Genomic DNA, 12,018 nt, shown 5'->3' on the forward strand with positions numbered 1-12,018 from the left:
CAATCTGTCAGGTGCTTCTCTGCTGAGTCAAGTAACAACTTTAGCCTCAGGGTGGCACTGTGTAGCCTGACCTATTATTTAAATCCTGAACTAGAAAGTTTGTCTATCTGTTGACATAACCTGATTCATAGGAGGTAGGTTCAGATGGTGCTTAGGAATGGACTGACCAAAGAGACTTCAGGAGTAGTTCTCTTCCTCTGAGTGTAAATAACAGCAGTACTTGGAAAAAACACCATCTTTCTTTTTAGATAAATAAGACTATCTGAAAATGCCTTAAAGTTTCTACTCTACATTCTTCAGACATGTTCATCTAGTAATGGTAACCTTGAGCCATGGGCCATAGATTTCCCTTGATAAGCTATCTGCTGGCCTACTACATTGCTTCAAAGAAGGGACAGAGTAAAAGTGTGTTTTCCAGAGGCAAAGAACAGCTTTCAGAAAAGCCTACAGTATCTCCCTTCAACTGTTATGAATATCCTTCAATACTATGCATTTGATGGCATACGTCTTCTTTCTCATCTCTTCTGCCTACCTCCCTACTATTTTCTCTTTGTTTCACTTGGGGTCTTTCTTTTTTTTTTTTTTAGGATTGCTCTGCAGGAAAACACTAATCGAATGTCTGCTAATGCTTTAGCCATTGTGTTTGCACCCTGCATTCTACGCTGCCCTGATACCATTGACCCACTACAAAGCGTGCAGGACATCAGTAAGACTACCACGTAAGGCCAGTCACCATCACCTCTTCAGTGTAGTCACTTTATCCAGATATCAAACATAGTAAATTATTTTATAAGCTTAGATTATTTTTAAAAGATTTCTGGCCCTAGCTGGTTTGCTCAGTGGATAGAGCATTGGCTTGCGAACTGCAGGGTCCTGGGTTCGATTCCTATCAAGGGCCCATGCCTGGGTTTCAGGCTCGATCTCCAGTAGGGGGCATGCAGGAGACAGCCAGTCAATGGTTCTTTCTCATCATTGATGTTTCTATCTCTCTCTCCCAAGCCCTTCCTTTCTGAAATAAATAAAAATATATTTAAAAAAAAGATTTCTGGACACCTTGGGTTTTTTAATGCTAAAGTTCTTTAGAGTCAGTTCAAGTGAGCATCATTTGTTTTGAGGATTCTTATTTTTAAAATTTGGCTTTTCTTGTTCAGTTGGTTAGAGCATCATTCCAATATGCCAAGGTTGTGGATTCTATCCCCAGTCAGGAATACATAATGAATACATAAATAAGTGGAACAAATCGATCTCTCTATCTTTCTTTCTCTCAAATCAACAAAAATAACAAAATGATTGAAGCAAAGTGTCAACCTTTTTGAACTTTTTAAAAAATGTATTTTTATTGATTTCAGAGAGGAAGGGAGAGAGAGATAGAAACATCAATAATGAGAGATAATCATCCATCAGCCATCTTCTCCACTACCCCTACCAAAGGTTGAGCCCGCAACCCAGGCATGTGCCCTGACCTAGAATTGAACCGTGACCTCCTGGTTCACAGGTCGATGCTCAACCACTGAGCCACAACAGCCGGGCAGGTGTCAACCTTTTTAAAAAAATAAAATGTGGCTTTTATTTAGGAATGCTGTGGTTTCTAAATATTTTTTAAAATTCCAATTTACCAAATTATATATACTTTGTATCTTTTTGTAATCTAGTCTGGTTTTATCGTTCTGAATTCCTTTGCCTTTAGTATTCCTGTATTTCACCTTGGTCTTTTTCTTTGTGAGCCTCTGCTTTCCTTCAGGATTAGTGGCTCTTCACTTATCTGCCCAAGGAGGTTTTAAAAAATACTGGTGTTTGTGTCCTATCCCCACAATCTAGTCTGATTTAATTGTTCTGGGGTATGGCCTGGGCTTTGGGACTTATAACCACTCCTCAGATGGGTACTGAAGTGCAGCCAAAGTTCTGAACCACCATTCTAAACCCTATCAGCTCATAAAATAAGGGATATTGATTTTTCTTTCTCCCTCTGACATCTACCACACTTAGCTGAAAGACAGTCTGTGGGTGCTATATTTTATTTGATTTACTTTAGCCCTTAACAGTTTTCTCTCTTTCCTCCCATTTCAGTTGTGTGGAGCTGATTGTTGTGGAACAAATGAATAAATATAAGGCTCGTCTCAAAGACATCAGTAGCCTGGAATTTGCTGAGAATAAGGCAAAGACCAGGTTGTCACTGATTCGTAGATCAATGGTAAGATGCACGATGTGAAATCACGGGGAAATGAGAGCCTTCCTGGGATTTTAAGTGTGCATTTATGGTGGAGAGAGATTATTCTCTGAGTCTTTTTCACATGAAACAAGTAAAAAAAATCATCAAATCTCAGGGTACTATGAATGCCTCATGTTTGATCTTTTAGCTCTCTTTATTTGTATGTGCAGAACATATATGCAGTTAAATATGTAGGATTTTAAAAATCAGGTATTTGAATAAAATGTTGGAGGTTTAATAATCTGCCCTATTTTCTTTTCCTGTCCTTTCTATGAAAACTTAACCTATCCTAACTTTCTTCTCTACTTCCTTCCACCATCTGTTTCTACCCTCAACCATATCATTTTTGGTGGTCCTGCCAATACTCCTGGGATGTAGAGAACTTAACCAATTGAAAAATATGATTTATAAGGAATTAGAATTTCATCTATGAGTCTACCATTATCAAATAGAGATTCTTGAAGCGTTTATTGTTGTGTTTTGAGAAAAGTCTTGCAAAAATGGTATTTTATTTCTTCCATTTGGCTACTTTTCTGTTTACTATTTTTCTTTGTAACCAATGACCTTCTAGTAACTAGAATATATAGATAATTCCAGTTCTCACTGACCAATAATCAATAGGTTCTGGGTAACTGGAAAACTACTTTGAATTAGAGTTTAATTATTGCACATTTTCTACCCTTCCCCTCAATTGTAAAACAAAATTGTAGTGATGAACACCCACTCAGATCTCCAGTAAATCTCTAAAAAGAAGCAGGCTTCCCCATCATCATACCTGTGTTTTTCCAGTGGCCCAGCAATACTTCCTCCATCTTCATGGTTTATAGTTAGATTAATATTAAAATAACTCTGTTCTTCCTTCAATATTAAAACTGCCTGGCACAGAGCAAGTAATCAACAAATGTCTATTGATTAAATTAGAAGAGGGTCTTTTCTAAAAACAAACATAAAGATAGACTTTTTCCAAGCAGTAAAGCCCATCACAGGACACTATCTAAATCTTTTCCCCAGAAATTGAAAAAAGAAACCCCATTTAAAAGTGAAACCCTTTCTGTAGTATGAATTTTCAGGAACTCAGTTCTGAGAGGCTCATTTTAGCTCATCCAGGCAGGAAGGGAAGAGACCTTTTACTAAAAAAGCTACTTTTCAAAGCAGATAGGCTAGCTGTGTTTTTTTGCTGATGCTGCAGAATAAGTCCACTGAAAGATTAAACCTTCTCTTTTAATGGGACAATAACATGTACATTCTAACCTTCTGCTTTCCTTTTCATGTCCTTCCTAATCCAGAAACCTGTACTAATTGCAGTTAGATTTATGAGCATTACCCGCAGTTCAGTCTCGGTATGTATTAATATTGCAATGTGTCATAGCCACTTTACATTATTGTCTCTCATCCATCCAAGAGTTGTTCTGCTCTGTCTGTCATTCATGCTTGTCCATCCTCAGTGTGCAGCCCCAGGTAAGGCCCCACTTCCTGATCAGCCTTCACTTGCTTTTCTCTTACTCTCTTTCTTTAGAACCTTCATTTTCCTTCCTCTGTATCATGCAGCTGAATAATCTCCATTTACAATATACACATTTTTCCTCTTTGTCAGATAAGCCTCTTTGTGGTTTCTTCTTTGGTTGGATCATTAAAAGGTGAATGTTGAAAGCATTGAGTTATCAAATTAATTTCTGTTTTCTGAGCTGTGTTCTCATTAGTCTCCTTCACTTTATTACTTGAAATATCTGTTGCTACTTCCAACATCCTCCATTATTAGTAATGCTTATATGTCCATTCATATCTGTGACTTCAATGGTGTCTTCCCAGGTATAAAAGTATGGCTCTTATCCAAATAGCATTTTTTAGACTGAGCAGCAAATAGTAGTGTGCAAATTGATGGCCTTAAATATCACAGTATAATAGAACTTACATCAGGATTTTATTAATTATACAAAATAGAAATGGAGATTTGAGAACACCAGTATATAGGGTAACTAATTTCAGAGACTATCCATCTATGTGTAACCAGTTCTTTGAGGATCTCAACTTGCTGGCAAATAAATACAAATCAGTTTTGCTTTTTATCTAGTAACTGTCCTCTAACTCTACCATGCCAAACTCTTTTCCTACTGGATATTGACTACCTTAACAACATCTTGTCACTATTCCATAGTACTCAAATGCTGTAGTCTTATTTCAGTATTTAAGACTTAGTTCTCTTCATACAGCTTCAGTCACGGGCTTGATGTAGTACTCTTATAACTTTATCCAAGGACAAACTGATTTTAATCTGGGGTTGAAAACTTTGGGGGTAGATAAGTAGGGGTTTGTTTCCTTTTTTTTTTTTTTGTCACACACTTCTGCCCTCTCTTTTTCTTGTGCTTTTTCTTCCTCTGGTGTTGAAGCTGGGAGGAGTGATAGGGAGGCAGAATTCTGCATATCCCAGTGTTGAGGTGGCACTTCTCTTTCTTGGTTGTTCCACAGTAATTTCCAGCTCTTTGTCAACAGGCTAAATGAAGATGAGTGACAGCTCGAGTTTACCCTGATGACAGTGAGCTTGATCCTATCCCATTTCCATAAGCATTGATGTCATCCCATGCAAGATTTTGTCACATCTTCTAGCTAAACCTGACTGATGGCATTCACACCTAGTGACTCTGATATGTATTTGTTTTGCAAGACTTTATCCAATCAAATCTACCTCTTATTGTACATTGGGGTAGAGGTTACATTTTTTTATACCTCTTGGGAACCAACAACTCAGGTGGGCAATAGTTTTGCCTACCTCTCTACCTGACACTTACCGACCACACTCTCTCTCCATTTCTCTTTTCTCCTGTGCATATAACAGGGAGGCAAATCAGTAAATCTTTTGCCTATATAGGTAACCAAACGGGATGAAATACTAGTGTGCCTTTCTTTTAAATGACCTCAAACTTTGATTCTAACTTACACAATGGATTCACATACAACTGCTTTTTTCTCCAAACAGGGGATGGAATATCCTTTTTTCATAAACTCTGTGTTTCCCTCAAAGTCCAATAAACCCCTCGTTTCGGCCTTTTTAGATTCACACCGAGGGAAGGTGTTGCAATATTGATGATAGGGCTGGTTCAATAAATCGATGCCTCTCAGTAAGCCCTAAGAGGCCAGTACCAACTACTATTGGCTCATTGAAGTTAGAATAAGGGGTATTTAATTTGGGCTTTATTCACAGTTTTGGAACAAGAGGAAAAACCCCATTGAACGTCCTAATGCATATGCATTTAGCTGTAGAAAAGACTTTAGGCCAGGGGTGGGCAAACTTTTTGACGCGAGGGCCACAATGGGTTCTTAAACTGGACCGGAGGGCTGGAACAAAAGCATGGATGGAGTGTTTGTGTGAACTAATATAAATTCAAAGTAAACATCATTACATAAAAGGGTACGGTCTTTTTTTTTTTTTTAGTTTTATTCATTTCAAATGGGCCAGACGGCCCGCGGGCCGTAGTTTGCCCACGGCTGCTTTAGGCCCAGTCTTAAGAATAAGACTGTCTCTGGGACATATTTGATATCCAGTAAGCATCTATGGAAAATTGAATCTAAAAGAGATAGAAGTTAGTTTTAAGGATATCCATTAAAAATAGACTGACTCTAATCAAAGTCACTGATGTTCATGTATTCATAAATTTTTAAAAATTTCTACTTTAAATACAATAGTGGCTTTTCTGAAATGCCGAGTGAACTGCATTTATAAGAAGTACGTTTTATTATTGACAAGTGAAAAGTCATTTGAGTTGGGTGTTGAAAGATGAGTAGTAATTTAACAAATGGAGAAAAGAAAGAGGAAAACAATTCCAGAGGCAAGGAAGCATGAAACAGCAATCTATGAATAATAACTACTTTGTATAGCTAGAGCAGGTGTGGAAGTGACAGAAGAATTAGGAAAGGTAGATTAGAACCATGTGTGCAACATTAAGAATTTAGAATTTTCTACTTTGAAGCATTTCGGAGCTATAGAAAGGTTTTTAAGTAGGAATATCACCATCAATGTGCCTTTTAGAAGATAATCTGAAGAATAATGATTAGAGATGGGCAAAACTGAGAGCCATATATCAGAAGGCTCTTGACTTGTAAATAATCATGTTGCCATTATTAAAATAGATTGAATCCTCATTTCATTTTGAAGTGATTTTGAAAATATAGATGACCCTTGACAACATGGGTTTGAACTGCATGGGGCAGGGCCACTTATACGTTGTTTTGTTTTTCAATAAATACCCAGTCAGCCCTCCATATCACCAGGTTGGGAATCCGCGGATGTGGAGGGATGATTACATGCATTGTTCTATGTCATTTTATTTAGATAAGGGACTTGAGCATCCATTAGTTTGGGGCAGGAGGTCCAGGATCCTGTCCCCCATGGATACTGAGGGACAACTGTGGCAAAGTTCTGGGGGAGTCAAAAGTTATATGAGGATTTTTTACTGTGTGGGTGGTTGGCATCCCTAACCCCATGTTGTTCAAGAGTCAACTGTTTCTATTTCTGCTACTATGTGGAAAGGGGTAATTAGATTTATGGGACATAACCTTGACTAAGCTATTCTCAGACTAACTGCAGAATATGATATGCTTACAATCCACCCAGTAATACCTTTTCTATAACAAATCTCTTTTTGTTACTTATTTATGCTATAATTCCAAGCATAAACGTTGATTTAGCACTATTTAAGCTAATAAACTATGAAGAACATAATTGAAATAAAGTTTACTAATCTGTAAAACCCTCATAAATTATCTTCTTAAAAGATGTTACACACAAAGGCTTCCATAGCCAAACAAAGTTGGGATATAATGTGTAACACTTTCAAGACTTCGACCATGGAGTCCTTTTTTTCATAATATATCTAGTTGAACAAGGGTTCTAAGAATAACATTTTTATTTTTTAAAATAGTATCAGTTGCTATATTTATTTAGTGTGGAATTTTAAAATTGCTTTAGGTATTTTTCAGTATTTTCCTGCTGTGCTTGTAGTGATTGGCAGTATTTGTTAATTTTGTATAGTCTAGGCTTTATTAAAGACACCTGCATATGTCTTGTTAGAAATTGGCATACCTGCATTTCTCTATTAATGTGGGTAAGTAGATATGTGGGGTTAAGCTTTGCAATTTATACCAGAAGAAGCAAGAAATGCCTCTCCAAAAGTTGTTTTAATAGTTTGAAAGCCAGCAATCAATTGAAAAGTTGCAGCTCTAAGGAGCTCCAAAGGAAAGTAAAGAGATATTCTAAGTGTGGACTTGGACTTACTTGACTCTAGCAAAGGGTCCCTCCATCCTCCTATATAATAAAAGGCCAATATGCAAATTGTCCCTATGGGCGAGAGTTCAACCGACCGGGAGTTAGACATGCGCTGACCACCAGGGGGCGGCACAGAACATGACGGGCATCAACAACACAGCGCTGACAGCGGGTGTCAGTGGTGGCGCTGCCGGCCCCGATGGGCCCAGACAAGAGCAGGACTGCAGCGGGATGGTGGAGCAGATGAGCGGGCAGTGCCAGGCCAGGCGGGTGAAAAGGGAGGCCCTGGCTGGCTGCGGCAGCAGGTAGCCAGGGGAAGGGAGGCCCTGGCCAGCAGCCGCTAGGGACCCTACCCATGTATGAATTTCATGCACTGGGCCTCTAGTCTATATATATAAAAGCCTAAGCAACTGCTTGACCACTTGACTGGTAGCTATAACGCACACTGACCACCAGGGGGCAGATGCTCAATGCAGAAGCTGCCCCCTGGTGGTCAGTGCGCTCCCACAGCGGGAACACCGCTCAGCTCACCAATGGGTGCCAGACGCCGGGCTCATGGCTGGCAAGCGCAGCTGTGGTGGCGCGAGCCTCTTCTGCGGACACTCCCCCTGCGCGCCCCTCCCCCATCTGGACTGAGATTAGGACCAGCATCGGGACTGACTGGGCGTGAACCTGCAGCCGCTTCTTGGTCATGGGTGCGCCGGTATTGCCCTAGGACGGGTACGTGGAGATTGCAGTGGAGCAGCAACAAGCCTACCAAGCAGTGGTGGCGGTAGGCACAACGGGGCCAGGATGAGCGGGAGTGGCACGGCAGTCGGCCTGGGCTCCTCCCGCCTGTGGCTTTGAGCACTACTACATCCCTCAGGGGATGTTGGACTGCTGATTTCGGCTGATCCCCGCAGGGCAGGCCGAGGGACCCCACCAATGAACAAACCCATGCACCGAGCCTCTAGTTTTCTTATATTAATGCATGGTGTTTAAGTCTGTTGGTCATATTCAGGTGACTTGACATAATGAGAATTAGATTCAGAGAATGAGGATTTTCTCAGACTATAGAGGCATTCTTACTGTTAGTGGTACTGATCAGCTGGTATTTTTAGCTGGTTTGGCTCAGTGGATAGAACGTCAGCCTTCGGACCATAGGGTCCCAGGTTCAATTCCAGTCAGGGGAATGTACCTTGGTTGCAGGCTCCTCCCTGGCCCAGGCCCTGGTCGAGGCTTGTGCAGTAGGCAACCAGTGAATGTGTTTCTCTCAAATCAATGTTTCTCTCTGTCTGTCTCTCTCTCTTCCACTCTCCCTAAAAATCAATGGGAAAACATCTTCTGGTGAGGATTAACAACAAAAAACAAACAAACAAACAAACAAAAGAGATATAATCCTATCTAATAATAGACAAACATGGTAATTGACCGTACCTTTGCTATGCCTCCCATTGGCTAATCAGCATGATATGCAAATTAACCACCAACAAAGATGGCGGTTAATTTGCATACGCAGGCTCCAAGAGGTGGAGCGAAGCCTGACGGCCCGGGGCCGGCAGAGCAGCTAGGCCTCATGGCCCCGGGGCCGGCAGAGCAGCGAAGCCTGACGTTTCCGGGGCCGGCTCCAGCCAGAACTCAGCCAGAGCGAAGGCCTGGGCCCTGGGTGCCAGAGGCAAAACCGTGCCAGCAGCCAGGGGAAAGGAAGGCCTATTGCACGAATCTCTTCTTGCAACAGGCCTCTGGTTGACATATAACATTCTATTGTAGGTGTACAACATGATTATTTGATATATGTATATATTGCAAAATGATTATCACAGTAAATTTAGTTAACATCCATCACTTCACATAGTTAACAGTCTTTTTCCATGTGATGAGATCTGGTAGTGTTATCTTTGATAACACTAGTCAGAAGATTTCCTACTCTGTTTCTCCCTAACTCCCTTCCAGAGATCATTATGGTGAGCAAAAGGCATTACTTGAAGATGTGCATGCAGCAGTCATGCAAGAGCCAGTGCTGAAGAGGATTAGGCCTTGGATCTCTTGGGGGTAATAGGCAAAAGAAGAACAATATTTAGGTTCTTTTTTGAAAAAGAAGCATCTCTTTTAAAGCCTTGTAATCTTCTCTCAGATGGGGACAAACAGGAAGAGAAATTATACAGGGAATTCTTATAGAAAAGAGAGGAAGAACTACAGTAATATATGGCAAAGAAACTTGACTTTTTCAGGAGGCCTGCTAATTAGGTTTGGGAGAATAAAAAGCAGAAGGTAGAAAGAGACAATAATATAAGGATTAGTGTGGTGTTGAGATGATAGGATTATATATGAGAGAAGAGAAAGTGAAGAGTTCACAAATGGTAGAGTGATCCAAAGGGGTTATGTGTTTAGAGAACAAAAAGTACACAATACTAGACAAAAATAAATTATGTTGGCTCCCTATGTGGTTTTTGCTGCTAGAAAGAGATAACCCCAACCCTGCAGCTGAGATGTCCCTCCTCACCCTTGGGCCTGGCGCATGTGAGTTGGCCCAGCCCTCTCTCAACCCTGCCCTTCCTACCAGTCTGGAGGTGGTTTGTGCCTTATTTAAAAAGTCTCCTCTTCAGTTAGTCTTCAGTTGGTAATTCAGGGTGAATGTTCCCAAATTTAGTTTTATTTCCAGTTTGATTCTGGGAGGCAGTGCAAGAAAAATCCCACCGATTCCACTGCCATACTAGCTCTTTTTTACATAATAACATACTTAATGCTTTTAAGGAAACTTTTATAATTTCTCATAGAACTTGAAAATGAAAGATAAACTATTTTATATTTAGCAATTACTGAACTTATTTCTTTTAAAATTAGCCATTTGATAAATCTAAGATCTTATATTTCTACATAAAAGATAGATTTAGATACTTGTTTCATGTTCAATTTAGAAAATTTTGAACAGTAGGGTAAAGTGTAAAAGGCAAGAAGAAAATCACCAGTGTCTATTAATATTTTTGAATATTTGTATTTTCCTTATGTATGCTTAATTGAATTTATGACAGTACTATGGTATTCATAGCTTTATATTTTTAGGAAGATTTTTGTAGAGATAAAACCTGAACTCAATTTAGTATCATAAATCCATTTAATACTTTTAAACTTTTACAGTTTTACTAAGTAAAAATGAGACTACTTTAAATACATGTTTCTTTAGAAGTACTTCTCTTTGTCTTTTTTTCCCTTTTCATTCTCTTCTATAGATGAGACCTGTTCCTTTAACTTCATTTATTCAATTTCATTTATTCTCTTTCTTTTTCTTTCAACAAAAAAGGCCATGTTTCAGGCATTGTGCTAGGTGTGCTGGAGGTTTAGAAACGACAAGATCTTTGCCTTAGATAAATTAACAATCTAGTAAACAAAAATGTAAATCATGGTAGTTCAGTTTATTAAATCTCATCTGTTCAAGGCGATAGGGGTATAGAGAGCTGGGTGACTAGTACTACTTGAGAAAATTGAATAAACTTCAATGGCTACAATAGAAGATTTCTTGGTAGGAATGAAGGAAGGGAAGATTGATAGTAAGGTTTTAGGTCCTTAAATTTCAGGACCAGAAGTTTGGATTTGATCCTTTTAGGCCTTGAGAGGCCATCAAAAGTTTTTAAACCAGGAAATAGTACCACCAAACTTTTCCCCATCACCAAAGTCTTCCAGACCTTTAGGGAAAAACAATGGGTTTACTCAAGTGGTAGCTTCTAGAATGTGACTATTAGGTATGCATGGGATAGCCTAAAGTCATCAAGTATATTCACAATAATCTTCCCTACCAAAACACCCAAAAAATTAATTAGCTTGATATAATAATTATGTATTTATTACTTATCTCTGTGAAATGGCTAGGGCTCAGCTGATTTGGAGTAAGCTTCAGGTTAAGTCCAGCTTTGTTCTGTACATCTCTCATTCTTCTTGAACTAGTGAACTATCTGGGATATATTTTTCTAATGGAAATTAATTCTATTACAGAAGGTTAGAGAAGTGAAACCAGTAATTTAATTTATCATAGTCTTTGATAATGTCTCACAGAGCAAGGAAGATAGCTCAGGAACATGTTTCTTTACAAAGAAAGCAGAGTTTTTCCCTCATACATTCCCTAAAACAACTTAGTTATTTATTCCACCTGCTTAGCATCTGCTCTTGATCCAAAGCTGTGTTTCCTTCTTCCCTGTAGAATGTTGGCCTTGTAGATGAAAAACCCTTGCTTCTTTTATTAAAAGGGATCAGCTCGTAGCTCTTTTAAAGATGCCATTAAGAGATTCAGACTCATACCTGTTAAAATGTGTGGTATCTTGAGTGAGGGAAGTGGTCCATATAGTTTTGATCTGGTCATTCACATAAATTTGTTTGCTCTTTGGGCCTACACCTCCAAATCAACAAGTTTTAGTTTCTTATAAGTTAGTTGCAATATAGACTGTGACATTAAAATCTATTGGTTGCCCTAGCTGGTTTGGCTCTGGATAGAGCATTGGCCTGCAGACTGAAGGGTCCCAGGATCGATTCCGGTCAAGGGCACGTACCATGGTTGCAGGCTCTATACCACCCCCCC

The 12,018-nt window shown here is 39.4% G+C and overlaps 1 protein-coding gene across 10 annotated transcripts in view; it reads left to right on the plus strand.

Annotated features, from left to right (window-relative positions):
• MYO9A (myosin IXA) overlaps window positions 1-12,018 on the plus strand; it is a 423,504-nt gene that overhangs the window by 388,585 nt on the left and 22,901 nt on the right. For 8 of the 10 annotated variants that reach the window (XM_014530413.1, XM_014530420.1, XM_014530417.1 and 5 more), the window contains 3 exons: window positions 588-719; window positions 2,068-2,191; window positions 3,496-3,549. In XM_014530413.1, coding sequence (XP_014385899.1) covers window positions 588-719; window positions 2,068-2,191; window positions 3,496-3,549 — 310 coding nt within the window. The remainder of the gene's footprint in view (window positions 1-587; window positions 720-2,067; window positions 2,192-3,495; window positions 3,550-12,018) is intronic. The other 2 variants (XM_014530418.1, XM_005882824.2) reach the window with 1 other exon arrangement.

Source organism: Myotis brandtii, unplaced genomic scaffold (assembly GCF_000412655.1).
Source record: "Myotis brandtii unplaced genomic scaffold, ASM41265v1 scaffold74, whole genome shotgun sequence".
In the NCBI taxonomy this organism is placed as follows: Eukaryota; Metazoa; Chordata; class Mammalia; order Chiroptera; family Vespertilionidae; genus Myotis; species Myotis brandtii.